This window comes from Euleptes europaea, chromosome 15 (genome assembly GCF_029931775.1).
Source record: "Euleptes europaea isolate rEulEur1 chromosome 15, rEulEur1.hap1, whole genome shotgun sequence".
Lineage (NCBI taxonomy): Eukaryota > Metazoa > Chordata > Lepidosauria > Squamata > Sphaerodactylidae > Euleptes > Euleptes europaea.
In genome coordinates, this window is record NC_079326.1 from 47,961,059 (window position 1) to 47,986,322 (window position 25,264).

At 46.2% G+C, this 25,264-nt stretch overlaps 1 protein-coding gene across 1 annotated transcript in view; it reads left to right on the plus strand.

Moving 5' to 3' along the window:
- Nucleotides 1–25,264, plus strand: part of KLF7 (KLF transcription factor 7) — an 83,443-nt gene that overhangs the window by 30,169 nt on the left and 28,010 nt on the right. Inside the window, exon 2 of the mRNA XM_056861428.1 lies at nucleotides 17,925–18,534. Within this exon, the coding sequence (XP_056717406.1) occupies nucleotides 17,925–18,534 (610 nt within the window). The remainder of the gene's footprint in view (nucleotides 1–17,924; nucleotides 18,535–25,264) is intronic.

Sequence of the window (25,264 nt, forward strand, 5' to 3'; positions counted from 1 at the left end):
AGAACTGAGTTTGATTCTCCACTCCTCCACATGAGCGGCGGACCCTAGTCTGGTGAACTGGGTTGGTTTCCCCACTCCTACACATGAAGCCAGCTGGGTGACCACGGGCTAGTCACAGCTCTCTTAGAGCTCTCTCAGCCCCACCTACCTCACAGGGTGTCTGTTGTGGGGAAGGGAAGGTGATTGTAAGCCAGTTTGATTCTTCCTTAAGTGGTAGAGAAAATCAGCATATAAAAACCAACCCTCCTTCTTCTTCTTCCTCCTCCTAACTGAACCAACCAGTAAGTCAAGGCAGAAGCTAAAAATAGAGGAATGAGCCCTGTGGTCATCAGGGGCTCATGATCTGCCTGGATCTCCACACAGGGCTAAAAGGACTATGTAAACAGTAGTGCGGTCATTGTCTTATGTAAACAGGAGGGGGTGGCTACTGTACTGTAAGGATGTCTGTTGACATAAACAGAGATTGTTGGTGCAGAACAAAAATGCTGAATGAGCTACCTTGAAATAACCTTGAGTATCCCTGTGAACTTAATGGTCTTAATGGCTCCTGTTTTTTAAAGGCTAAACAGGACACTGATTTTAATTGTTTTGATTTTGTTTTGCAGGGTATGCATTTTATTGGAAGGATGTGGAGGGCACCCATTTTTCTTTGCATCTTTCTATAACTGCTGAGTCCGTTGATAATCCTTGCAAATTAGGATTATCCATTTAAATGATCATGTTTGCAGGAGTATCTCTGAATTATACTGGCGTGGGCTCAGTTGCAGACATGCCTCAGGATTGTGTCCCAGGGCTCTGCATCACTGCAAACATATTCACTTGTAACTCGCGACCTTGTTACTTGTACGGCCTTGGTTTTTCTTTCACATTATCGCCTAATGTTTTGGAAAATGTCTCTGATGGAATTATCTCTACAGAAAGAACCGATGCCTCTCCTTAGGCCGATTCTTAGTAGAGCAGATACAGTGGAACTCCCTTTCTTCTTTATGCAGTATTGATTGAGCCAAGCTTTCTGCCACTAGGTATTGGTTGTTTTTTAGTTCAAACATCGTGCGGTTCTCAAATGTATTTTCCATCTGCCTCTTGTTCTTGTTCTTCTTTTTTTAAGGCAAGTTGTGTTAAATTTGCAGCGCTGTTATAAGAGCCCTGGTATCCTGTGGTCTCGGTTTCGCTCTCCGAAAGCACGGCGTCTCTCCCTCTGTGATCATTCCTGTGTTGAATTTATTAAGCGAATTCAGATATTCAGAGAAGAATCCGGTACAGTTCTGGCGGCGGAAGGTATATAATTCTGCGAAGACTGTACCGGTTGCCCCTCCCGTACATTTCAGCTGGCATTTAGTCAAGTGTCGAGTATAATTCTCAATTATAGCAAGATCTGATTCTGTGCCCTTGAGAAGCTCCTCTAGGAGGCAGTTAGTGAGTGCTTTTGGCTGCTGGAATGTGGATAAACATGCTCTTCCGGGAACTCGAGAGGTTTCTGATCAAGGTGAGCAAAACAACAGGAGAGCAACGGCATGTGAGAGAATGTTCACGGCAGGTTTTTTGTTTGTTTGTTTTGAAGCTGCTGATCATGCCGTTGTTTAGCTGGTTGCTCTACCTGAGAAGCTATAAATAATCATATTAAAATTAGGGACGGAGCTCTTTCTGTAGCTGTTTCCCCTGTTCGGAGTTTCGCTGGGAGAGCCAGCGTGGTGTAGTGGTTAAGAGCGGTGGTTTGGAGTAGTGGAGCCTGATTTGGAGAACCGGGCTTGATTCCCCACTCCTCCACATCAGCGGCGGAGGCTAATCTGGTGAACTGGATTTGTTTCCCCGCTTCTACACATGAAGCCAGCTGGGTGACCTTGGGCTCGTCACAGCTCTCTCAGCCCCACCTACGTCGCAGGGTGTCTGTTGTGGGGAGGGGAAGGGAAGGCGATAGTAAGCTGGTTGGATTCTTCCTTAAGAGGGAGAGAAAGTCGGCATATAAAAACCAACTCTTCTCCTTCTTAGGGCCAATTTTGAAATGACTTTCCCTGTTTGTGTCTTTTGTGTGTCATAAGTGATGGTGGAAAGTGCCATCTGACTCATGGCAACTCTTCATGGGGTTTTGAACAGAGATGAACAGGGGTGGTTTGCCATTATAACAACTCTGGACTTCCTCAGTGGTCTCTCATCCAAGTGCTAACCAGGGCTGACGCAGCTTAGCTTCTAAGATCTGACCAGATCGGATTAGCCTGGGTCATCCAGGTCAGGGTGTATTAAAAAAATATAAAAGGGAAGTAAAAACAAAAGTGGGGGGATAGGAGTGTTTGAGGTTATTTAAAACATTTGTGCCCTGCCTTGTTGCCACAGACTGAGGATGGCAGACAAATTAGCAGAAGATGCAAGGGCCCAGTGACAAGTTAAAAACAGTCCACTATTAAAACACAAATTAAAAACAATGCACACAGCTTTAAAGCCAATACGCACCATTAAAAACACAGTGAAAGTCTGCCAGAACAGTTCTCCTTCTATACCAAATGCCCTTTGGAATAAAACAGATTTACATGCTTTTACAGAGAGCCAGCGTGGTGCAGTGGTTAAGAGCGGTGGACTCTGATCTGGAGAACTGGGTTTGATTCTCCACTCCTCCACATGAGCTTTGGACACTAATCTGGTGAACCGGGTTAGTTTCCCCACTCCTCCACACGAAGCCAGCTTGGTGACCTTGGGCTAGTCACAGCTCTTGTAGAGCTCTCTTAGCTCCACCTACCTCACAGGGTGTCTGTTGTGGGGAGGGGAAGGGAAGGTGATTGTAAGCCGGTTTGAGTCTTCCTTAAGTGGTAGAGAAAGTCAGCATATAAAAACCAACTCTTCTTCTTGGGAGGGGTTGTGGCTCAGTGGTAGAGCATCTGCACGGCTTGCAGAAGGTCCCAGGTTCAATCCCCGGCATCTCCAGTTAAAGGGACCAGGCCAGTAGGTGATGTGAAAGACTCCTGCCTGAGACCCTGGAGAGTCTCTGCCAGTCTGAGTAGACAATACTGACAGTATAAGGCAGCTTCATGTGTTCTTCTTTCCTGAAGAGAGCAAGTGGTAGGGCATTTCCAAGGAATACCACAGAGAATGACCAAACTGTTGCCAAACTGACAGTCCTATTGCAGTACCACCAGGAGAAGGTTGTCTACTGGTACACGGTCATATCCCAGGAGATGTGGTGTGAGATGTACAAGGATCCCAGGCCACTGGAATAACCAAATTGGCCCTTAAGGTGTGTTGCCTATGCTGGCCTTGGAGAGCACAACCCAGAATCCATTTCACCTGGTCTCCAAAATGAGAACATGCAAGGAGCCTGCCCACAATTAACCCACGGTTGCCATTTTTGGCATTACAAGTTCTTATTTTCCACAAGCGACCAGGTAAGAGATTATTTACAAGTCTGGTTTAAGTGATTAAGGGTGTTTTGTTTTTTTAAGCCACAGGAAGCAATTTACAATTAACTAATTTTCAGAATGTTCTAATTACCCGAGACAGCTTCAGGCTGAGTAGGGTCTGTCTGCCGACTCCTTTCAGATTTCGTCTGGTAGTTTTGCCCAGCGTGGTTGCGGCGGACAGTCTCCGAGACTTTGCAAATGGAGGCTCCATGCCCTCTACCTGCATAATTAATAAATCTGTGGCATTTCTCATAAGAGCAAAATGTTAGTGCTATTATTCATCGGCGAAAGCCTTTCCCTTAGTTGAACTGTTCTTGGACCTTGAAATTAAAAATTGGGGCAGGGGTTGGGGGTTTTTGTGCATCCTGTCTCTTGTGTGTGGGTGGAGGAGGTTACGTTCCATTATCACTTTTTGAACAGATTGTGACGCTGTTTACTTGTATCGGAGGTTCCCAGCATTCCATGCAAAATAGCTCTTGCTGCTTAATTCAGCAGGAAGGGATAGCTGGTGGCTCTGGAGGATTGTTTCCTTAATACCAACAGGGCTAGTGGCAGAAGCCAGTATGTAGAACGGTAGAGAGCCAGCGTGGTGTAGTGGTTAAGAGTGGTGGATTGGAGCGGTGGAGTCTGATCTGGAGAACCAGGTTTGATTCCTCACTCTTCCACGTGAGCGGTGGAGGCTAATCTGGCGAACTGGATTTGTTTCCCCGCTCCTACACATGAAGCCAGCTGGGTGACCTTGGGCTAGTCACGCTTTCTCAGCCCCACCTACCTCACAGGGTGTCTGTTGTGGGGAGGGGAAGGGAAGGTGATTGTAAGCCGATTTGAGTCTCCCTTAAGTGGTAGAGAAAGTCGGCATATAAAAACTTCTCTTCTTCCTCCCCTTCCTTCTTCTCCTCTTCCTCCTCCTCCTTCTATGAGGGTCCAGTACCAGTATGGGGTTTCTAGGCCTCAGACCTCGACCCGAACCCCATAACTGACCAGTAACCAATGGAGTGTCTGCAGAGTGGGGGTGATATGCAGATTCCACTTAGCATCTAAAGTCCGCGGAGGTGAACATGGGTGCCATCAAATGCTGAGGAAAATAAACGGGTCGGATGGGTTGCATCACAACAAGTGGGTTGAATGTGGGAGGGAGGCAGGTGATTGGAGCCAATTGCGGCTGGCTGTCCGTAGCCACTTCTGAGGTTGCTGATGTTTGTAAGGGAATCTGCAGGTGCCGGTTCCTTTCCTAGACCGGACTGGCCGGCCCTGATGGAAGGTTTGGCATGTGCTCCCCTCCCAGAAGTTACAGAGCGGTACGACATGAGCTTTGTGCAAACGCGCAGCTGTCCAAGGTGCTCAAGTGGCGATGCTAGGCCTGCCTTGACTTGCGCAGTCTCTTGCACACTATATATATCCTGCAGATGTGTGTTGTGTTGCTTGCATGCCTCCAAATGGTATAAAGGAGGGACACCTGCAGCAGGGCGAATGGGCCATTATTGTTATTTAATAAAGAGAAGGTTCTGGTGAAGTTTTGATAGATTAGAAGTGGTCAGTCTGATCGATGATCGTAACCCATGTTTAAATAACCCATGTTTTTATTTTCCAGTTTGTTCTTGCACAGTAATTACTGGCTAAGTTGCTTCTCAACTATGTCTCATTCTCAAAAACGGTGCAGGCTATCAGCTCCCAGGGATCTATGACTGAGGGTGTGTGTGCAAGGGACCTTGCTACTCTTTATCGTGTAAGTCTGCCTTTTTGACCAAGACTCAAGGCAGATTATACATTGCAAGTCGATGCACTCAATAGGATGAAACATCCAGTAAGCAATATAATTGGATTAGGATTGCAGAAATCTGAAACAGTATGAGGCATTAGACACGATATGTTAAACGATGCAGAAAATGGCATTACATAAGTAGAATGCTGTGTGGTGAGAACAGGATAATGCATACAACAGACGGATAATGCATGGTGTACATAGTGGTATTGTCCACATCCCCATTACCTTTATAAAAGCACCTTCCTGAGCCATTCTGTTGTAATGTAGCCCTATTGCCTTTATAAAAGCCCCATGGCGCAGAGTGGTAAACTGCGATACTGCAGTCAAAAGCTGTGCTCACGACCTGAGTTCGATCCCGACGGAAGTCGGTTTCAGGTAGCCGGCTCAAGGTCGACTCAGCATTCTGTCCTTCCAAGGTCTGTAAAACGAGTACCCTGCTTGCTGGGGGTAAAGTGTAGATGATTGGAGAAGGCACCAGCAAACCACCCCATAAACATAGTCTGCCTAGTAAACGTCGGGATGTGACCTCACCCCATGGGTCAGTAATGACCCAATGCTTGTAGTTGGTGCTGGGCCTTTGGTGTCCCAGAGCTTGTCTTGGAAGAATACATATTCATTCATTCATTTTCTCTCTTTCTCTCTGCAATGGTAGTGATGATTGGCAGGTAGCAAAGAGTTTAGCATAGAAGGCAAGTTGGGAGTGAAGTTGAACAAAATCCCAGAGAACTAGTGCAATTGTTGGTTCTCTGTGCTGGTTGATGGGCCCTCCCTTTCAGCTGAGAAAGTGGTGAGCAGTAATAACACCCATCTAGTGCAGTTTCTCCTGGAGGCTGTGATCAATTAGCTGGGGAGTGGGGGTTGGGGAACCAGCTAGAACAGCATCCCAATGAGGTGTAGGTGAAACAGGTTGATAAGGCTCACACTCCAAAAGGATTATGCTGCCTACATTGAAGTGAGTCTCACATTTGCTAACTTGGGGAACAATCCTAAGTAGGTCTGTTTGAAGTAAGCCTGATGTTATTCCGGGGCTTACTCCCAGGAAAGTGCCTTTAAAACCGCAGCCCTAGTCAAGAGTTTAGGTTGCTCCTCAACCTCGTTCTGTTGCTAGAGTTGCAAGTTAGTTCCGTAGCGACGCGTAACCCTTTTTGGTTGTGTCCGGCGTGGAAACTATCTTCCCATCCAGCCTCAGCAGTTCTGGCCATGCTAGTGTACCCTCACGTTTGGAATACTGTAATGCATTCTATTTGGGGCCACCCTTAAAGATGTCCTGGAAGTTACAAGTGGTGCAATATGTGACAGTTGTACAAGTAACGATGACAGGTCTGTGCTGCACAAACACTCTTATCAGCTATTTTCTCAAGTGCGTGGCATGGACTAGGTTATTACATGGAAGCAAACGAGCCCTGGATGATAGTATGTGGTTTGAATATGAGCATTGGTTGCTTTATACTGGGTTAGACCATTGGTGCATCTAGCTTGGTGTCATCTTGCAGTTCTCCAGGGCTTCAGGGGTCCATGTTTCTCAGCCCTGCTACCTGTCGACCCTTTGCAGAAGATGTCACGATTGAACCTGTAACCTTGTGAACTGTCCCAGGTTCAACATACCAAATCTATCCTAAAATGGATTGGGGGCCCAAAACTATGCGGATAATACCAGCGTAATGTAGTGGTTAAGAGCGGTGGACTCTAATCTGGAGAACCGGGTTCGATTCCCCACTCCTCCATGTGAGCGGCAGAGACTGCCTACTTCCGCAGGATTGTGTCTAGGTAGCGAAAGAAGGCTGATGGAAAGTTCCCACAATAGCAAGCAAAGGGGATTTTTTGTGACGCTCCTGTGGGGGTATTTTTGGGGTAGACGTCCCAAATTTTCAGGGTAGTTTTCAGGGACTCTCCTTGCACGAACCCCACAGTTTGGTGAAGATTGGGTCATGGGGTCCGGTGTTACGGGCTCTAGAGAGGTCGCCCCTCCCTCCTCCATAGACCAGCGTTAGCCAATTAGTGAACAACCAGAGAATCTGACTCTTACCTTCCTGCTTGTGTATGGAGGTGGGAGGGGGTGACCTATTCCAGACCCCATAACTTTAGACCCACGACCCAATCTTCACAAAACTTGGTAGTTCTTGCTACTGATGCATCCTGTGGTCACATCCTGGAATGCAAATAGATGTCTTGCTCTCTTTGATCAGGAACCCTTCCCAAGCCTGCAGGACAGGATCGTAGCAAATTCCACTGCGCTTAAGGATTCAGCCACAGGCAACACCGTCTTCCTTCCTGCCTGTTTTATTTTCTTCTGAGATAGTTAGATGTAGCTAGGACAGTGTTAACAATTACCTAATTCTTTCAATATGCTTCTACATAAGTCATAAGTTGCCTTCACTGAGCCATGTATGGTCATTTCGACAGGCTTGCTTCTTTGTTTACCTTCTGATGTTCGGCGCTCTAGCGTATCACCGCATGTGGTCATAATGGCAGGAAATGCATTATTTGATGGAGGAGAAAATTGAATTAGTGCTGACTAATAGTTTGGAGTATCTGATCTTTGACCCCCTTTCCAAATACCCCAACATGTTGGTCCCACTAACCGCCTTAACAGGCATCATTGTTCTGGGTGGGAAATATTTCCCCATGGAATTTGGGGCCCAAATATGGAAGAATGACTCGCCCTTAAAGTCATCCATCATTTTGTGTTTTTTAACACACACACACACACAGATTTTCAGTTTGATCTTTCAGTATTCTTAAACTGCTGCGGCTTCAAGAGATTAGTTTAAAGCCTGTGCTCTCTGCATGTGTGTGTGGGGTGTGTGTGTGGGGGTGTAATGCGTAATTTTAAAGGAATTTCATGCTCTTTTTAATTGCCTCTTTACTATCAAGCCTTTGGGAGCTGTGTTTTTCAGATATTCTCTTGTAACCTCAAGAGCTAGAATGTAACTTTTTTTTTTTAATGAAAGCTGGAGATTCGTTTCTAATTGCTTGACTAGTGCCTGGGGCATTAATAAAAGGATCAGATATTGCAACAGAAATGATAATATTGCAGCACTCATTCTTAGCACTTTTTTATTGTGTTCCCAAGTGTACCCTGGGCCTTGCCTTACAGATGTTGAAGGTAATTTTCCATTGGCTTCATGAAAGCTCTCAAGGTTACCCCCCGAGTTTACTGTGGTGGAACTCTCCATCAGTTGGGTGGCCTGCCATGATCTAGTGAAAATGTGACATAAAATGTGACAGTATGTTGTGTATCATAATCTGTCAAATATTTCTTTTTTTTATCTATTGCCTACTTTGCACAATACCTTTTTTTTGTTAGGTGTATACCACAAATGATATCCATGTACTCCAGGTATCTGGCACATATATGTGATCAGCCGCTGGTTGCAAGCTCAGGGAGCCAGGATTGACTATGGTTCTTTTGAGGGTATCCTTCATGATGTGATTTGCTGTTGCTGAGTGAATAAAATAGCTCTCCGTGTTATCTGCACATTCAGTCTTTGTACTGCTTGGATTAATCAAGAAAGATCTTGTTAAAGCGTGTTTCTTGCAAACAGGAAACATCTCTTTGAGGCTTTCCTTGGAACGATCCACAGACGAAGTTCTACTTCATGATAAACAAGGGGTGTAGTACTTTACACAGCGGGTTGCTGACTTGGACTCATTTCCACCAAGATATGGAGATGGCCAGTGGTTTAAATGGATTTAAAAGGGGGTTGGACAAATAATGAACCAATAGGTCTATCGTTGGCCATGATAGCTGAATGTGACTTCTGGGTTCAGTGGCACAATGCATCTAATTATGGGATGCAGGGGAACAGTTTGTGGGTGTGTGGTGTTGTCCATAGGCCTTCCACATGGACTCTCATTGGCTACTGCTGGAAACAGAATGCTGGAGTTAGAGGGACCAGGGAGGGGCTGTGACTCAGTGATAGAGCATCTGCTTAGAATGCAGAAAGTCCCAGGTTGAATCTCTGGCATCTCCAGTTGAAAAGACCAGGTAGAAGGTAATGTGAAAGACCTCTGCCTGAGACTCTGGAGAGCTGCTGCCGGTCTGAGTAGACAATACTGACTGTGATAGACCAGTGGTCTGATTCAGTATAAGGCAGCTTCATGTGTCCATGTGTGGCCATTGGTCTGATCAAGCATGACTGCTCTTTTGTTCATATATTGAATCCCAATTTTGTCAGAGCTCAAAAACTAAGCAAGATCAGCCATGGTTAGTATATGGATGGGAGACCACCACAGAAGACTAGGGGTTGCTATGCTGGACCAGGCAGCGGCAAACCGCCTCTACTCGTCTCTTGCCTTGAAAATCCGATGAGGGGACTCTAGAAGTCAGTTGCGACTTGATGGCACAATTACTTATCATTAACACCTTTTTCAGGTTGTCTCTTCCCATGAGTGCATGAAATCTCCTGTTGTCTGCTAGGAGCTATCATTTCTCTTCACAGCTCGATTAATGAATGAAAGTATGCTTAAGGGCAGCTTCATGAGCAGTGTTTGACACGTGAGTGATGCTATCCAAGTATGCACAATATGCTGGTTGACAGCAAAGTATGCACATGTGGATCTCGGAAAGAAACCACCATGCATTTGGTTACCTTGACTGTCTCTTGACACCGAGGGCCAAACTACACAGGATTTTTAAAAAAATGTCCTTCAGAACTGCGTGGATGTGTAGTATTCTGCAGGTGTGTAGTTGCAAAAAAGGATGAAATAGCCAGGGTGGCGTAGTGGTTAAGAGCGGCGGACTCTAATCTGGAGAACCGGGTTTGATTCCCTACTCTTCTACATGAAGCCTTCTGGGGGAAGAAGAAGAGTTGTCTTTTATATATTGACTTTCTCTACCACTTAAGGCAGAATCAAACCAGCTTACAATCACCTTCCCTTCTCCTCCCACAACAGACACCCTGTGAGATAGGAGAGGCTGAGAGAGCTCTAAGAGAGCTGTAACTAGCCCAAGGTCACCCAGCTGTCTTCGTGTGTAGGAATGGGGAAACCAACCCCGTTTCACCAGATTAGCCTCCGCCACTCATGTGGAGGAGTGGGGAATCAAACCCAGTTCTCCAGATCAGAGTTCACCGCTCCAAACCACCACTCTTAACCACTACACCATGCTGGCTAACCATGAACCTTTTTTATTGTTTTAGTAACAGAAAGTGCATCATTTATAACTGTGAATGTAAGATCATACTAGTAGGCATATTTTGAAAAGTAAAAGTATTTTCAAATTGTTTTATATAAGCAAAATTGCAAATGCATGCAGTATTATAGGGCGAGAGCGGCATATATTATTAGCTAAACCTGAACTTATTTTTATTGTTTTAGTAACAGAAAATGCATTGTTTATAACTGTGCATGTAAGATCATACTAGTAGGCATATTTTGAAAAGTAAAAGTATTTTCAAATTGTTTTCTATAAGCAAAATTGCGAATACATCCAATCTTATAGAGTGAGAGCTGCAATCTGCTGAACCCTGTGCTACCTTAGCACACGTGTCTTAGCTTTTGCCATCTGAGAGGTAGAAAAAAAAGTTGAAAATAGAAAACACAGATTTTGTAGTAAAGACTGGAAAGTTTAATATTTTGACAGAAGAAGACTCATGCAATTATATTAGGTTAGCAGCATGTTTAAATACTGTGTTAAAGTTCATAACACTGGAAACACTGAAATTTTCATTAGTGTATTCCTCAACATAAACTTTATTAGCATATTAACTGTGGACAAAAATAGTCTTATTTGAACAATAAACAAAAACCATGACAATACTATATACATTTATAGCGCACACGCACAAGAATTACCATTTGTTAATGTTGTCGACTGTCTTACATAAAAAATCTCCAATGCTACACATTTTGAGTGAGCAAAACCACATCTTAAGAAGCGTTTCATTTATTCCAAAAGAGAAAATGCTCCCCAAGCATTCCACTTTTCCATTGGGGGGAAAAAAATCAGGAGGGAAAAATCCCCAGGGGAAAAATGCTTCCAGAGAACATAACAGGAAGCAAAGTCAACCAGACTGGGATGTGGTGTCTTGGAGGACCTTGTAGGGGAGGAAAGGAAAGCCCACCCACCAGTAGTGTAGACCGATCAGTCAGGACAGGAGACAGGTTATTCAAAACCGCCAGGCTTGCATGCCAGAGGGAATACAGTGAAGCAGAAGAGTTGGTCTTTATACGCTAACTTCCTCTACCACTTAAGGAAGAATCAAGCCGGCTCGCAATCACCTTCACTTCCCCCCCCCCCGCACACACACACACAACGGACACCCTGTGAGGTAGATTGGGCTGTGACTTGCCCAAGGTCACCCAGCTGGCTTTGTGTGGAGGAGTGGGGAAACAAATCCAGTTCACCAGATTAGTGTCCGCCACTTATGGGGAGGAGTGGGGAATCAAACCCTGTTCTCCAGATCAGAGTCCACCACTCCAAACCACCGCTCTCAGCCACTACACTGCGCTGGCTCTCAGTGACCGGTAGGGTTGCCAGGTCTCAGGGTCTGGCCTGAAGTATAATTCTTTTAGGCTTCTCACAGTTTATGGGATGGAGAGATGGGGGAGGTAACCTCTGAGGCTGAGGGAGCAGAACCAAGAAGGCAGAATGCATGGCCTGGGAGATTTTGCTGTTCTCTGCGCTTGTACATATGTACACATGACCATTAGGGTCCTGAAGTACCAGGCAGAACGAGGCTCTTCCCCTCAGTGGCCAGTTGCTATCTGCTCCACCCAGATAGCTCTAGCCCTTAGGTGGCTGCCATGACACCGGCTGTGCTACTGTCTTACTTCCAGTAAAACCCCAGAAGTGACATAGGGTAGCTCTAGGAATTTCCAGAAGTACTCTGATAAAGTTCCTGGCAATTCCTAAAGATCCCCTATGTCACTTTCACCATAAGTGGTGTAGCACTGTGTGCAACGCTGCTTTTTTATTTTTCTCCTGCCACCGCTTGGAGTGGTGGCAGACAACAGAATCTGGGGGCAGAGTATCTCTGTCCCCCATTAGGGCCTTGGCAGCCCTATCTGGTCTTGACCCACCAGTGTTTCTGACGCTGATCTTCTGGGCATCAGTCCTTGTTTTCCAGGGTTCCACCCTCAGGGACTGAGCCTTAGGAAACCTAGAATTTCTGTGGGCAGAAGGACCTGAAGGACTTCCATCTTAACCCCAGAGTTCCATCTCCTGGGCAGAGCGTGAACTGACTGGGAATTGTAAGCCTTTGCAGGGAGACAGAGCCTTAAGAAAGCTAAAATATCTTCTTCCGAGCTGGGAAATCCACACTCCAACATTCAAGGTTTTAATGCTCATTTCTCTTGAAGAGACCGTATTCTTCAGGCGCTGTCCATCACTTCAAACAGTGACTCTGGCGATGAATAACATCTGTCAGTTTCTCTTGTAGCAGCTGTATTGTCTCATCTATCTTTGAGTGTCTTTTGTTCAGTATCAGCTTTCGCAGTACCAGTCCATCTCTTCTGTAGTTTCTGTTAAGCTGCGCCTTCATCTTAAAACCATGTTTTGCTTCCCTTTTGTGCCATTGGGTTGAAAAGGGGCTGGGGGCATCCACCAGCAAACAACCATGGGTCAATTTGGGGTGTTTTGTTAAAAATTAAAAAAATAAAGCCTTCATTCTGAAGCACCAAGCCACAAAGGCACTATCTCTTGCTGTAGAAACCTGTTCTCAAAAAGAAGGCTAATTTAAGAAGGAGAGCCAGCGTGGTGTAGTGGTTAAGAGCAGTGGTTTGGAGCATTAGTCTGATCTGGAGAACCGGGTTTGATTCCCCACTCCTCCACATGAGCGGCGGAGGCTAATCTGATGAACCGGGTTGCGTTCCCCACTCCTTACACACAAAGCCAGTTGGGTGACCTTGGGAGAGTCACACTCTCAGCCCCACCTACCTCACAGGGTGTCTGTCGTGGGGAGGGGAAGGGAAGGTGATTGTAAGCTGGTTTGATTCTCCCTTAAGTGGCAGAGAAAGTCGGCATATAAAAACCAACTCTTCTTCTTCTTAAACCAGGGCAGCTCCCACCAAACTCGTATAGGGATCGGAGTGAAGATTTCCTGGAGCTGAGGTTGAAGATGCCCCCAAGAAAAGTAACTTCAGAAGTGCATACAGGCACTGTCCAGTTTTTGTAAACCATGGGTATATGTGATCCATTTAGAATCATACCTGTTAGGCCAAGTGCATTCCCAGGATTTGTCTGTCTCCAGGATTTGTCTGTCTGGTTGTTTTCTGACGAGCACTGAATTCTGTGTGAATTCTAGTTATTCCTATGGTTCTCAGCAGTTGATCCATTTATACCCAACAGCAACAGCAAAGTTGGCTTGTTGCGTGATCAACAAATGCAAATTGGTACCCAGCAGCCCCAATGCACTGAGGCTAGAAGGAACAACTTTGGTTTAATAGGGTGGTTGTAGCAACCCTAATAACCCAGACTATCCCAGCCCATCAGAGAAGAAGGGTTGGTTTTTATATGCCGATTTTCTCTACCACTTAAGGAAGAATCAACCCGGCTTACAATCACCTTCCCTTCCCCTCCCCACAACAGACACCCTGTGAGGTAGGTGGGGCTGAGAGAGCTGTGACTAGCCCAAGGTCACCCAGCTGGCTTCGTGTGTAGGAGCGGGGAAACAAATCCAGTTCACCAGATTAGCGTCCTCCACTCAAGTGGAGGAGTGGGGAATTAATCCCAGTTCTCCAGATCAGAGTCCACTGCTCCAAACCACCGCTCTTAACCACTACACCACACTTAGCTTGGAAGCTAAGCAGGGTCAGTATTTGGATGGGAGACCACCAAGGAAAACTTGGGGCTGCTGTGGAGAAGAAGGCAATGGCGATCCACCTCTGCTCATCTCTTGCTTGAAAACCCCATGAGGTAGAACTTCATTGGGTGGCCGAGAGTCAGTTGTGTCTCAACAGCACACATTTACCTTTTAGGGGATTGTCACTGTGCTTCGAATTTCTACCATTGGTGAAATGACTGTGTCAACAAGCCTGTAACATACAAGGTCAGCAGCCAAATTCTTCTTTCCCTGATGATGGGAGATAGAGAGGATAGAAGGCAATGGAAGGTGTTTTGCCAAGTTTCTTGTTGCAGCAAAACTGTGTGTGAAAAAAGGCATCTCCTTAGCCCCGTTCACATGTTACAGTGAAGACACGTACATCCTGCCTGCATGGGTGTACATTTGTTTGTAAGAAAGAGCCAACTTTACGAAAGAAACTGGGAACCAGTACCTGGATAAATGTGGAGTTTGAATCAAACATTCAGCTATACATGCGCTGACTGTAACATGAGAATTACTCAGCACACTCGCAAAGAACAATCAGTTGCACACTATACATGCTCTTGTACCAAAAGGATTCAAGTTAGGATTTAGGATGGAGAATCAGTGGGACCCTAAACAGCGTTACATTCCCAAGCCCATTGAAGGTAACGTGCTTTAAAAAGTGCTGTTCTCCTTAGGATCTCTCTCTCTCTCATCTCCAGATATTTTATCTTCCCCAAAGATACAGGGCAACTTATTCAACACAGAGAGCTATGTTGGAAAATTATTATAAATGGGAAAGGAAGAGGCGTTGGCCACGTGAAATTAAGGTAACTTGCAAAATTGCTTTTAGGACCACAGTAGGCATATTGCACTTTCTCCTTGACATTCGGAATCTAAATTTGTTCTCTGAAATAGGGGCAAACTGGAGTCAGCACAATGAAAAATGTAGAGAGACCCAGTCTTGGGAGAAATCATAAGAACTGAGATGAAGAAATATTTCTGCCTGTTCCTTCTAATTGGCTAGCATTCCTGCCATCACATCCTAAAGCGTAATCTTACCACGGGGGGCTAGGAATGCATATGATCTTTCAAAAATGAAAAACGAGACGCTGCAAATCCTGACAATTGCCCACGGGCTAACGGGGCTGGGGGCAGGAACTGTGCTTTGAAGACCACATGTGGCACATATCTGCTCTGTCACTCACCCCTGCTGCTACAGAGGGAAATCTTGTCTTGGCTGTGGGGGTAGGTTTTTTATCTTCTTCCCAAAGAAGATCTATCCCGGTCTTTTCCCATATTGCCTCTTTTGGGTTTGTTTTCTTTCCTTTTAAGGGGCCGTGGGCTCGAAGGCGGCGGTTTTGTATTTCAGAGGCAGAAGGCAAGACTTGTCCAGCTGGTATCTTGAACTGACACAGGTGCAAAGACGGCAGGGGGTGGAGACCCAAGAATAATTATAGGTTTCTGAAGCGTCGGGGCTTTGCCTGGAAAAGGGGGCTTGCGGAGAAACTGTTCTTTATGGAAAATTAATGACAAAAGGCTCAAAGCCTGTCAGGACCACTGCGGTTGTCGTGTGAGGAGCGATGCCTTAAAGGGACAGCTCGCTCCCCGTCCTCGCCACGGGATGTTAGGAGACCAAACGCTGCGTTCTGACATCCACGCGACGGGAGATTTTGCGCACTCGGCGCTGAATTTAGTTGGCTTTTGTTTCCCCTCCTTTTCTAGTTTTGCTAACCTATGGGTTTTGTGCTCTTTGACCAATGAGCCCTGTTCTCTTCTGTGAAGCAGAGGGTGACTGGAAACGACAAACGTAGCAGTAGGTAGGCTGAAAATCCCAATCACCTGGCTGGCGTTTGTACCCCTCTCCATCTCCCCGTCTGTGGTTTGTGGCAAGCAATGCAGTTGAAATGGGTAAGGCCGTTACTGGCCTTATAGTAACCTGCTTTTTACTATGGGATGAGCTCTACCACTTTGTCCCACAGAACCCAAGACTTCCCATTTGGTAAAGCGGGATGTGTGTTTTGATTTTTTACACAATCGTAACTCCCAATCCAGTGATGGCTTCTTCTTTTTCTTTTTCTTTTTAAAAAGCAAACTCCTGAAGTATGGAAAGACTCAGTACAGATTCCTTTTAGCGCTTTGTTGATGCAGCTGTCTTACTGCTCATTTTTTGCCTGCTGTAGCAACCCCAATCGAAGAAGAGGTTAACACGTTATTGGGCCTGTGGTATGCAAATTGCATTTGAGGACCCGGGAAGAAAGACTTGGCAAAATGTGGTGGAACTGGTTTGCTGTTCATCTATGTACATACGTACGGGTGTAGCCAGTATGCCGTACCAACTTGACCCCAGGGATTTGGATTTTTGGCTGGCAATTAGATGCTGTGTTCATTCCTCTGAGGCGATGCGTTTAGTGGTTATAGCTGTTTCGCAGTTCTTGGCTGAGTTTTCCCTCATTGTTCAAAAGGAGAGATAAAAGGACCACACCAGTCACAGGAGATAAAAAATAAAGCCGAGGGCTATGGTGCAAAATAGGTAAAAATATTTGTTTTTGCTCAGTTAAAATTCCCTATGTGTTTCGCCCAAGAGGCTTCTTCAGGAAAATCTGTTAGTCTTGCAGTGGTTTTTCAAAAAAGAGTATAAGATCAGTAGAAGAAGAAGGGTTGAAGAAGAGTTGGTTTTTATATGCCAACTTTCTCTACCACTTAAGGGAGACTCAAACCGGCTTACAATCACCTTCCCGTCCCCTGTGAGGTAGGTGGGGCTGGGAGAGTGTGACTAGCCCAAGGTCACCCAGCTGGCTTCGTGTGTAGGAGTGGGGAAACAAATCCAGATTAGCCTCTGCTGCTCATGTGGGAGGAGTGGGGAATCAAACCCGGTTCTCCAGGTCGGACTCCACCGCTCCAAACCGCCACTCTTAACCACTACACCACGCTAGCTACTTTTTTTTGCCTATTTTGTACCATCAGTGTTGGCCTTATTTTTTATCTCATTGTTCAAAAAGCAGCTGGAGAGAGGAGGCAGTTAAAAAAAAAAAAACAGAGAGGAAAGGATTCAGCTCCATTTCCTGTCCCCCCATTCCTCCACACACACCTGGCTTCCCAACTGCTTCAAAGAGTTGGTTATTTTAAAAAATAACGGGAGGAAAGGTTAATGTTGTTGCATATTGTGTAAAGATTGGGTCTCTGTCTGGGCCTGATCATAAACTTCTTTCTTGACTGGTCTAAGAAATACCGTTTCTCAGTTACTACAGTTATGACTAATTTTCCATTTGGAAGTTGTTTTGGTCCAGAGGAAGGGATGGGGAAGGAAATTTCCCTGCTGGCTGCGTTTCTAAAGCAGACAGTTCCTCAGGATTTAGGGGCTGGGGGTATTTTTCTGCAAAGACTGCAACTGCAAAGAGCTCCTCTTTCTCCTGGGCCTTCCACCACGTTCTTGTATTCATTCAAGTATTTTCACGCTGCAGAATGTAGTACTTGTAGTAATTCTGTCATGCGAAAAATGATATCAGGAAGTAACCCCAATCTTTCTGCCGTAGATTATTCCTGCCTCTATTCTTGAGGGATAATTGTTAGCCTGGCTATGTGTTATCTCCAGATAGGTTGATTAATGGGCAGCAACTAGGGTTGCCAAGTGCCCGGTGGCGGCGGGTAAAATCCCGCCAATCCACCGGGCTGCCCGCCAACCAGCTGAGGGCCGGCGGGCAGTGTGTGCACGCATGGGCGAATGCTGCGCACGAGTCACTTTCGGCTTTACCTGGGAGCGACGCGGACGCTCTGGCAACCTCAGCTAAAGCTCTATGGAAAACATAGAGTTTCAGCCGAGATCACTAGAGCATCCGGGTAAACCAGAAAGTGACGCGTGCGCAGCATTCGCGTGTGCGTGCACGCACTGCCCCGCAAAGCTCCCGTCAGTGGAGCTACGGGGCCTGGCAAGCCTAGCAGCAACCCCGTTTCTCTTGGAATGGCAGCTACCTGTGGGTTTGATTGTCTAACGGTGGTTTCCTTTTCCTTCTGTCTCTGCAGACATGCCTTGAGCTGGAACGCTATCTTCAAACGGAGCCCAGGAAGATCTCGGAGAGCTTTGGGGATGACTTGGAGTGCTTTCTTCATACCTCCTCTCCTCAAGGCACAGAAGACAATATCCAACGGCTGGATCCCCTCTTGTTACCCATAGATATGAGTACGTGTGACAGAAATGGCAACATGGACGTTATCCTCTCACGGGACAAGCTTCTCTCTGAGACCTGCCTCAGTTTACAGCCTACCAGCTCCTCCACCGAGGGCTATACTGCCGTTAATCAGGCCCAACTCAACGCAGTGACCTCACTAACGCCTCCGTCCTCGCCTGAGCTCAGCCGCCATCTTGTAAAGACCTCGCAGACTGTCTCTCCTGCAGATGGCACGGTCACGCTGAAATTAGTGGCAAAGAAATCTGCTCTCAGCTCAGTCAAGGTCGGTGTAGTGGCACCGGCGAGCACAGCAAAGTGTGCGCTGAGCGACAGTGAGCAAGGAGGGGCAGGGGCTGATGCATCCCCCGAAAACAAGAAGAGGGTTCACCGTTGTCAATTTAACGGGTGCCGGAAGGTTTATACAAAGAGCTCTCACTTAAAAGCCCACCAAAGGACTCACACAGGTACTTGTGCTGGATTTTTCGGTCACGTTTGTCGAATGTGCTCTTTTTATTTGTTGTTTACTTTGAAGGCTTGTTGTTGTGTTCAGCGCAGAAGTCCCTGGGTAACAATTAAGGGTCTTGGTTACAGGAAGACGGGTTGGAATGATGTGTTTCATGAGTCTGTGAAAAAGGACGGGAGTTTGTTGGCCGAATAACACAGCACTCCCTCACTTTTGGTTCATTGCTCAGAATTCCTGAATCTCTTAGGGACACATAGAATCACCCAGGTCACTACACATGAAAAGCTTTGACAAGGAGAGCTAGTTTCGAGTCCAGTAATATTGTAGGGACCAACAAGATTTTCGGGGTATAAGCAATTTTCGGGATATAAGCTTTAGAGGATCAAAGCTTCTTTCGTCACATACAAGATAAAGAGGTTACCTTTGTCCACTTCTTGGTGCCGGCTAAATTATGTTCCTTGAGGCACAGATGGCTCTTGTTGTAAGGCATGTCTTGTCCTTTCTGCGTTGGGTAGGTCATGAAAAGGGTTTAATGTGCTAGGATCCCCTCAGCCAAAGGGGCTGGTCTTTGTCTCACTCCAGGAGCCCCATGGTGCAGAGTGGTAAGCTGCAGTCAAAGCTCTGCTCACAACCTGAGTTCAATCCCAACGGAAGTCAGTTTCCGGTAGCCGGCTCAAGGTTGACTCAGCCTTCCATTCTTCTGAGATCGGTAAAATGAGTACCCCGCTTGCTGAAGGTAAAGTGTAGATGATTGGGGAAGGCACCAGCAAACCCTCCACTTGTGAGTCTCCCTACCTCGCAAGAGGTGGAAACTGGACAGTGTGGTTTAGTGGTTAAGAGCGGTGGTTTGGAGCAGTGGACTCTAATCTGGAGAACCGATTTTGATTCTCCATTCCTCCACATGAGTGATGGACTCTAATCTGGTGAAACAGGTTGGTTTCCACACTCCTACACATGAAGCCAGCTGGGTGACCTTGGACTAGTCACAGCTCTCTCAGAGCTCTTTCAGCCCTACCTACCTCACAAGGTGTGTGTTGTGGGGAGGGGAAGGGAAGGAGGTTGTAAGCCGGTTTGATTCTTCCTTAAGTGGTAGAGAAAGTCGACATATAAAGACCAACTCTTCTTCTTCATACACTGGTTGTAGCCTGGCTTTCGAAAGGGCTTGGAAGGAGGCCAGAAATTATTTCCCCAACAAACTCCTCCAGAGCCCTGGCATAGAGCTCTGAGGCCACAGTGTTGTTGAATTGTGTTGTTTTGCGTTGGTGTTGGTGTTTTCATTCTCTTTTATATCACCTTTTTTCAGACCATTCCAATCTTTATCTTGCCTCTGCTGAGCGCCACCCTGAAGGCAAGCCACTGTTTGCTTCATTTATACCTTGCCTTTCTCCCCCGACCAGATTGTCCTCCTTTCCTCCATTTTAATCTTCACAACAACCCAATGCAGTAGGTTGGGATAAGAGTGTGTGGCAGGCCTCAAGGTCACCCAGTGAGCTTTCCTGGGCAAGAGGTGTAGGGGGAATTCAAACCTGAGTCTCCAAATTTTCAGTCTGGCACTCTGAGCAATATGCCAAGCTTTCTCTCCATTGACTTGTCCTGCCTTTTATCTTTACTCATTATTTTCCTCAAAAGAATTGTGTTTTTTTTGCAGATGACTTGTTTCCGTCCCTCTCAGCTTCCCATCTAAGGATGATAAAATTCCATGAATGCTGTGCTATTTTTTGCTGCCCAAGGACTTGCTGAGTCAGTTTCCTCCATTTTATTGTAAAACACAACTGTCTTTGATGAAAGTACCACATTGAAACCATTATGACACATGTATAAAATATGAAATGGAATATCTTGAGCTAGCCATCTGGCCGAGGCAGCTAACAATTGTTCAGGACATTGCAAAAGTGTCATTGCACCACTTGAAAACCAAGAGTAAAACGTGTATGTAAAAACACAGGCCCAGCAATTAAAACATAGGTGGGAAGAAGGGATCCTTGAGGGAACGCCTATTGACGTGAAGATGTTTTCACCCACTGGCAGAAGACAGTGAACAGAAGGATACAGAGGAGTATCCCTGGGGAGGGAATTCCACAGTTCTGTTGCCACGACCTAGAAGGCTCGTTTTCAGGTTGCCGCCCATCTGTTGAGATAGATTGCAATAAATCGTGATCTTGTGGATCATAAATTACACACACACAGTTCAAGACACATTGCTTTCCTTCAGAAAATATAGAGGTTTGCTATATCAAAAAGAGGATAAACTTGGAATATAAATTAATAGCTCATATCTACAATTTGTTTCCTAAACTCTTGCCAGCACGTGGCTAACAGGCTCTAAGGCTTAAAACACAGTAAAGAATATAGTTAACATTATCTTCTCGAGGAAGAAGAAGAGAAAAGAAGTAAGCCTCTTCTTAACCAAAATGGCAGTTCAGGTGAAGCTTCTAGGATCGCGCCAGAACATCACATGACCAACAGCTCTTAATCTGACCAGTCAGCACTTGCCAAGTGGCTAGCACCATCCCCCTGAGTCAATGTCAACGAAACACGAACATTTAACTGTTTTTTGTAATCCTGGCAGAGACAAAACTCATAGACTAATTCCCAACACCATCTAACCTCAAAAGGTTGGGAGCACTTGAAGCCGGGCTCAGAACATGACCGTTTTCCAGGTTATCAGTATTATGTGACACTTTCATCGCCATAATGTTGTAGCCTCTGGAAGCGCAGCAGTGGCCACAACAATACAGTCGTCAACCATGCCAAACCCGAGTTGACACCACACATGGCTTGCAAACCCATTTCCAGCTAAGGTATCTGATTCTGGTTTGCCAGCCAGTTACAAAACTTGGTTTTTATCCATTGGAACATCATGCCAAACTATACTTAAATCTTCTCAACTGTGGCTCGATGTCATGTCTGAACTGGCCCACAGTCTCCCAGTCTCAGCCCCACCCCCTGGGTCAATAAAACTGCTCTGTCTTGCAGGACTGCAGTAAGACTTGCTATAATAATGCGTGCATGTATGTATGGGTTGTCAAGTCGCAGCCGACTTAGGGCAAACCCAACAGAGGGTGTCCAAGGCCAGTGAGAAGCAGAGTTGGCTTGTCATCGCCTTCCTCTACTGTCTTCCTTGGTGGTCGCCCAAGTACCAACCCTGCTTAACTTCCAAGATCTGACAAGACTGGGCTACACCATCCCCCCTTCCCTCCCTAATAATGTATATACATCACTTAAAATGTTCTTAAGCACCTTATAAATTTGGAGCTTTTTTGCTGTTATTTTTATCCTGTCTAGTTACAGATAAAAAACAGTGCAGGTTTAAGCTACAGCGTAGGTTAAATGCTATCAAAAGTGATTAAATAAAATCAGTCCAGCAAAAAAGAATATACATACATATAACCTGTCTGTCTTGTCCTGCCAAATGATAAGGAGATTTTTTTTTGTCATATATCAGGAGCCCATGTGTAGCACAATCATTGTAGGCACCCAAATGCTGTGCAAAACAAGCAAGTTGCCCATTGTTTTCATTTGTTTTGGAGCTTGTTCACATTTCATATCGTTCAGGCCCAGTGCTAACAGGCAGTCAGGGACTGGCTAGTGCAGGGGTCTCAAAACTGCGGCTCCAGAGCCGCATGCGGCTCTTTGGCCCATTGAGTGCGGCTCTCTGAACTTGGTTCGGAGCCCCTGGTCTTGCGCCCGCTCGCGCCGGCAGCCGGGCTGCAGAGCCGGCGCGCCTGAGAGAGAGAGAGAGAGCGGGCGCGCTGTCTCTCCCCACCCCCTGCCGAGAATGGCCGGGTCCCCCTTTTCCTTGCCCTTAATGGTTGGGATGCTAAAGCCTCCCCTCCCCTCTAGCCGTGCGATTGCTGGGCGGGCGGCTCGACGGTTCCTAGCTCCCCCCCGCCTATCAGCTGTTGGATGGGGCGGGCTTCCTTTGGTAGACCTGGCCTCTGGCTGAGTCCCATTGGGAGGCCATGTCTACCCACTGGCTTTCTTGGCGGTAGACCTGGACTCCGAGGAGGGGAAAAAGTCCCCCTTCAGAGGCCAGGTCTACCAATTGGCTTCTATGGGCCTCCGGAGGCCAGGTCTACTGCCAAGAAAGCCAATGGGTAGACCTGGCCTCCCAATGGGACTCAGCCGGAGGCCAGGTCTACCAATAGGCTTTTATGGCGGTAGACCAGGCCTCCAGACGAGGACTCCGGACAGGGAGGGGAAACTGGCAGGGACTTACAATTTAATTTTTATCAATAAAGTATGATATCAAGTTTTATTCTGTGTACCTATAGTTTAATTAAGACTTAAAACTTTAATTAAAGTTTATTAAGTTAATAAATAGTGTACCTATAACTACCTATATAAACTACCTATATAGTTTAAGTTTAAGAAATTTGGCTCTCAAAAGAAATCTCAATCGTTGTATTGTTGATATTTGGCTCTTTTGACTAATGAGTTTGACGACCCCTGGGCTAGTGTTTCAAAGGGCATGCTGCCACCGTGTTTTCTTTCTGTGGCCCAAAACGCCAGCATAAATCCTATTTTGGAGCCCCCAAGTGGAGGCCTGACCAAATGACATTTACATCATATCCGGCCCTTGTAACAATTGAGTTCGACACCCCCGGTCTAAGTCTTCCGTGTCCCCTTGTGTAACTGGTATTGTATGGGCAAGATGCTGCTTGTGCAAGGTCCTGGATTGTGGCCTGTACCATTCAGTCTTGAACAAATGTCAAGAACTTTTAGGATGTGCAGAACAACCACGCTTAGGTTAAGGGCATTCTTGACGCTATCGAGTTCTGGATGCCAGGAGTGGAGTTAACCCCCTGTGCAGTTAAAACTTCTAAACCTGGTCATCCTTGGAGACTGGGTATTGAGTGGGTAGATACACAGTCTGATCCTAGAACAGCTGTGCTTGTGTTTACACGGGTGGCCTCTCATTCGGCACTGTCTGATCCCTCTAAACAATGACACTCCCATTACTTATGCAAGAAAAGCTCTGAATTGCCTCCAAAACCAAAATAGGAAGCATTAAAGGGGCGTGGTTTGGAAATGTTGGGGTCTATTAATAAGGGTCCCAAGTGCACATATCCAAGATTATAAGACACGGAACAGTCATTTTGCTAGGCCCTTTGTCTCCGCGCTCAGCCGTAGCTTCTTGGAACCATTGGCGTAATGCGCTGTCGATTGTGAACCAACTTGGCTGTGCCAATGGCTGCCAGCCACTTGGCTCGGTTGACAGCTAAACTGAAGACCTGGAAAGACTGCAAGAGATTCTTTTTTCCCTTTGGCTGCCGGTAACTCTCTTGTGTACTGGCAAAGAGGAGGCTCTCTGTGGCTTAATTGCACTGTGCCTGTACCATACAACAGAAAGACAAAGAATTCTCTCTGTGTGAGTGTCTTTCTGTGTCCCTGCCCTTGAACAATGGGGGTAGATCCTTTCTTCCATCGTGCAGTAGGCCCCCAGTAGGAGACATGGGGGAGACCGAATGTGTCAAATGTCCCATCATGTAGAGGGCTCTCCGGACCTTTGGGCACATTGGAAAGAGTGGACGGGGAGTAGCTTTTCTCCCTCTCTCAGAATACTAGAACGTGGGGTCATCTGCTGAAGCTGGAAGATGAGAGATTCAAAACTGATAAAAGGAAGTATTTGTTCACACAACGCACAGTTAAATTGTGGAACTCCCTGCCCCAGGTTGTGGTGGTGGCTGCCAACATGGAAGGCTTGAAGAGGGGAGTGGACATGTTCATGGAAGATAGGGCTATCCATGGCTACTAGTCAAAATGGATACTAGTCATGATGCATACCTAATCTCTCCAGTATCAGAGGAGTGTGCCTATTACCTTAGGTGCTGTGGAACACAGGCAGGATGGTGCTGCTGCAGTTGCCTTGTTTGTGGGCTTCCTAGAGGCACCTGGTTGGCGACTGTGTGAACAGGCTGCTAGACTTGATGGACCTTGGTCTGACCCAGCATGGCCTTCCTTATGTTCTTATGATACAGTTCACAATGAATTCTTCCACATGGCTGGCCAGTGTAAATGTCAATCAGCACAGCAGGGGGGGCAGTCAAAAAATCTGTCACACCTTAGTAGGTAGAGAACATGGCTTTGTGTGTGGAAGATCCCAGGTTCAATACCAGCTACTCCAATTTAAAGGGATCTTGGGTATCAAGACTGTTGACAACTTCCTTGCCTGAAATGTCGGAGAGCTGCTGCCAGTCTAGCCCAGTGTTCTGTTTCAAATATTAATTGGTCCAATTGCCACAGAAGAATCATTTCACTTCGTATATACAGGGGAATAGAACAAAATACTAGAACAGCTTGGCTGTTGCGTTGGTACAGCTGATGGTCTTCAGTGCAGAATTACTTGTAGTTAATGCAGCAGGTAAGAGTTGAGTTTAGGCATGGTGGGGGTCTGCACTTGATAAACTAGGGTAGCAGTCCAAGACCCACTGAACTGCAGAGGAACCCATGGAACCAAGACTTCTCTTGGCATCCTTGAAGAGCAGACTAAGGAAAGCAGATTAATATTGCCAAAGGTGACCATACTCCTAGAGGCAGACTGGCCATTTAACTTGCAGAGCCAGCGTGGTGTACTGGTTAAGAGCGGCGAACTCTAATCTGGAGAACAGGGTTGGATTCCCCACTCCTCCACATGAGCGTCGGACTCTAATCTGGTGAACCGGTTTTGTGTCCCCACTCCTACACGTTAAGGAGAAAAAGAGTTGTTTTTTATATGCTGACTTTCTCTA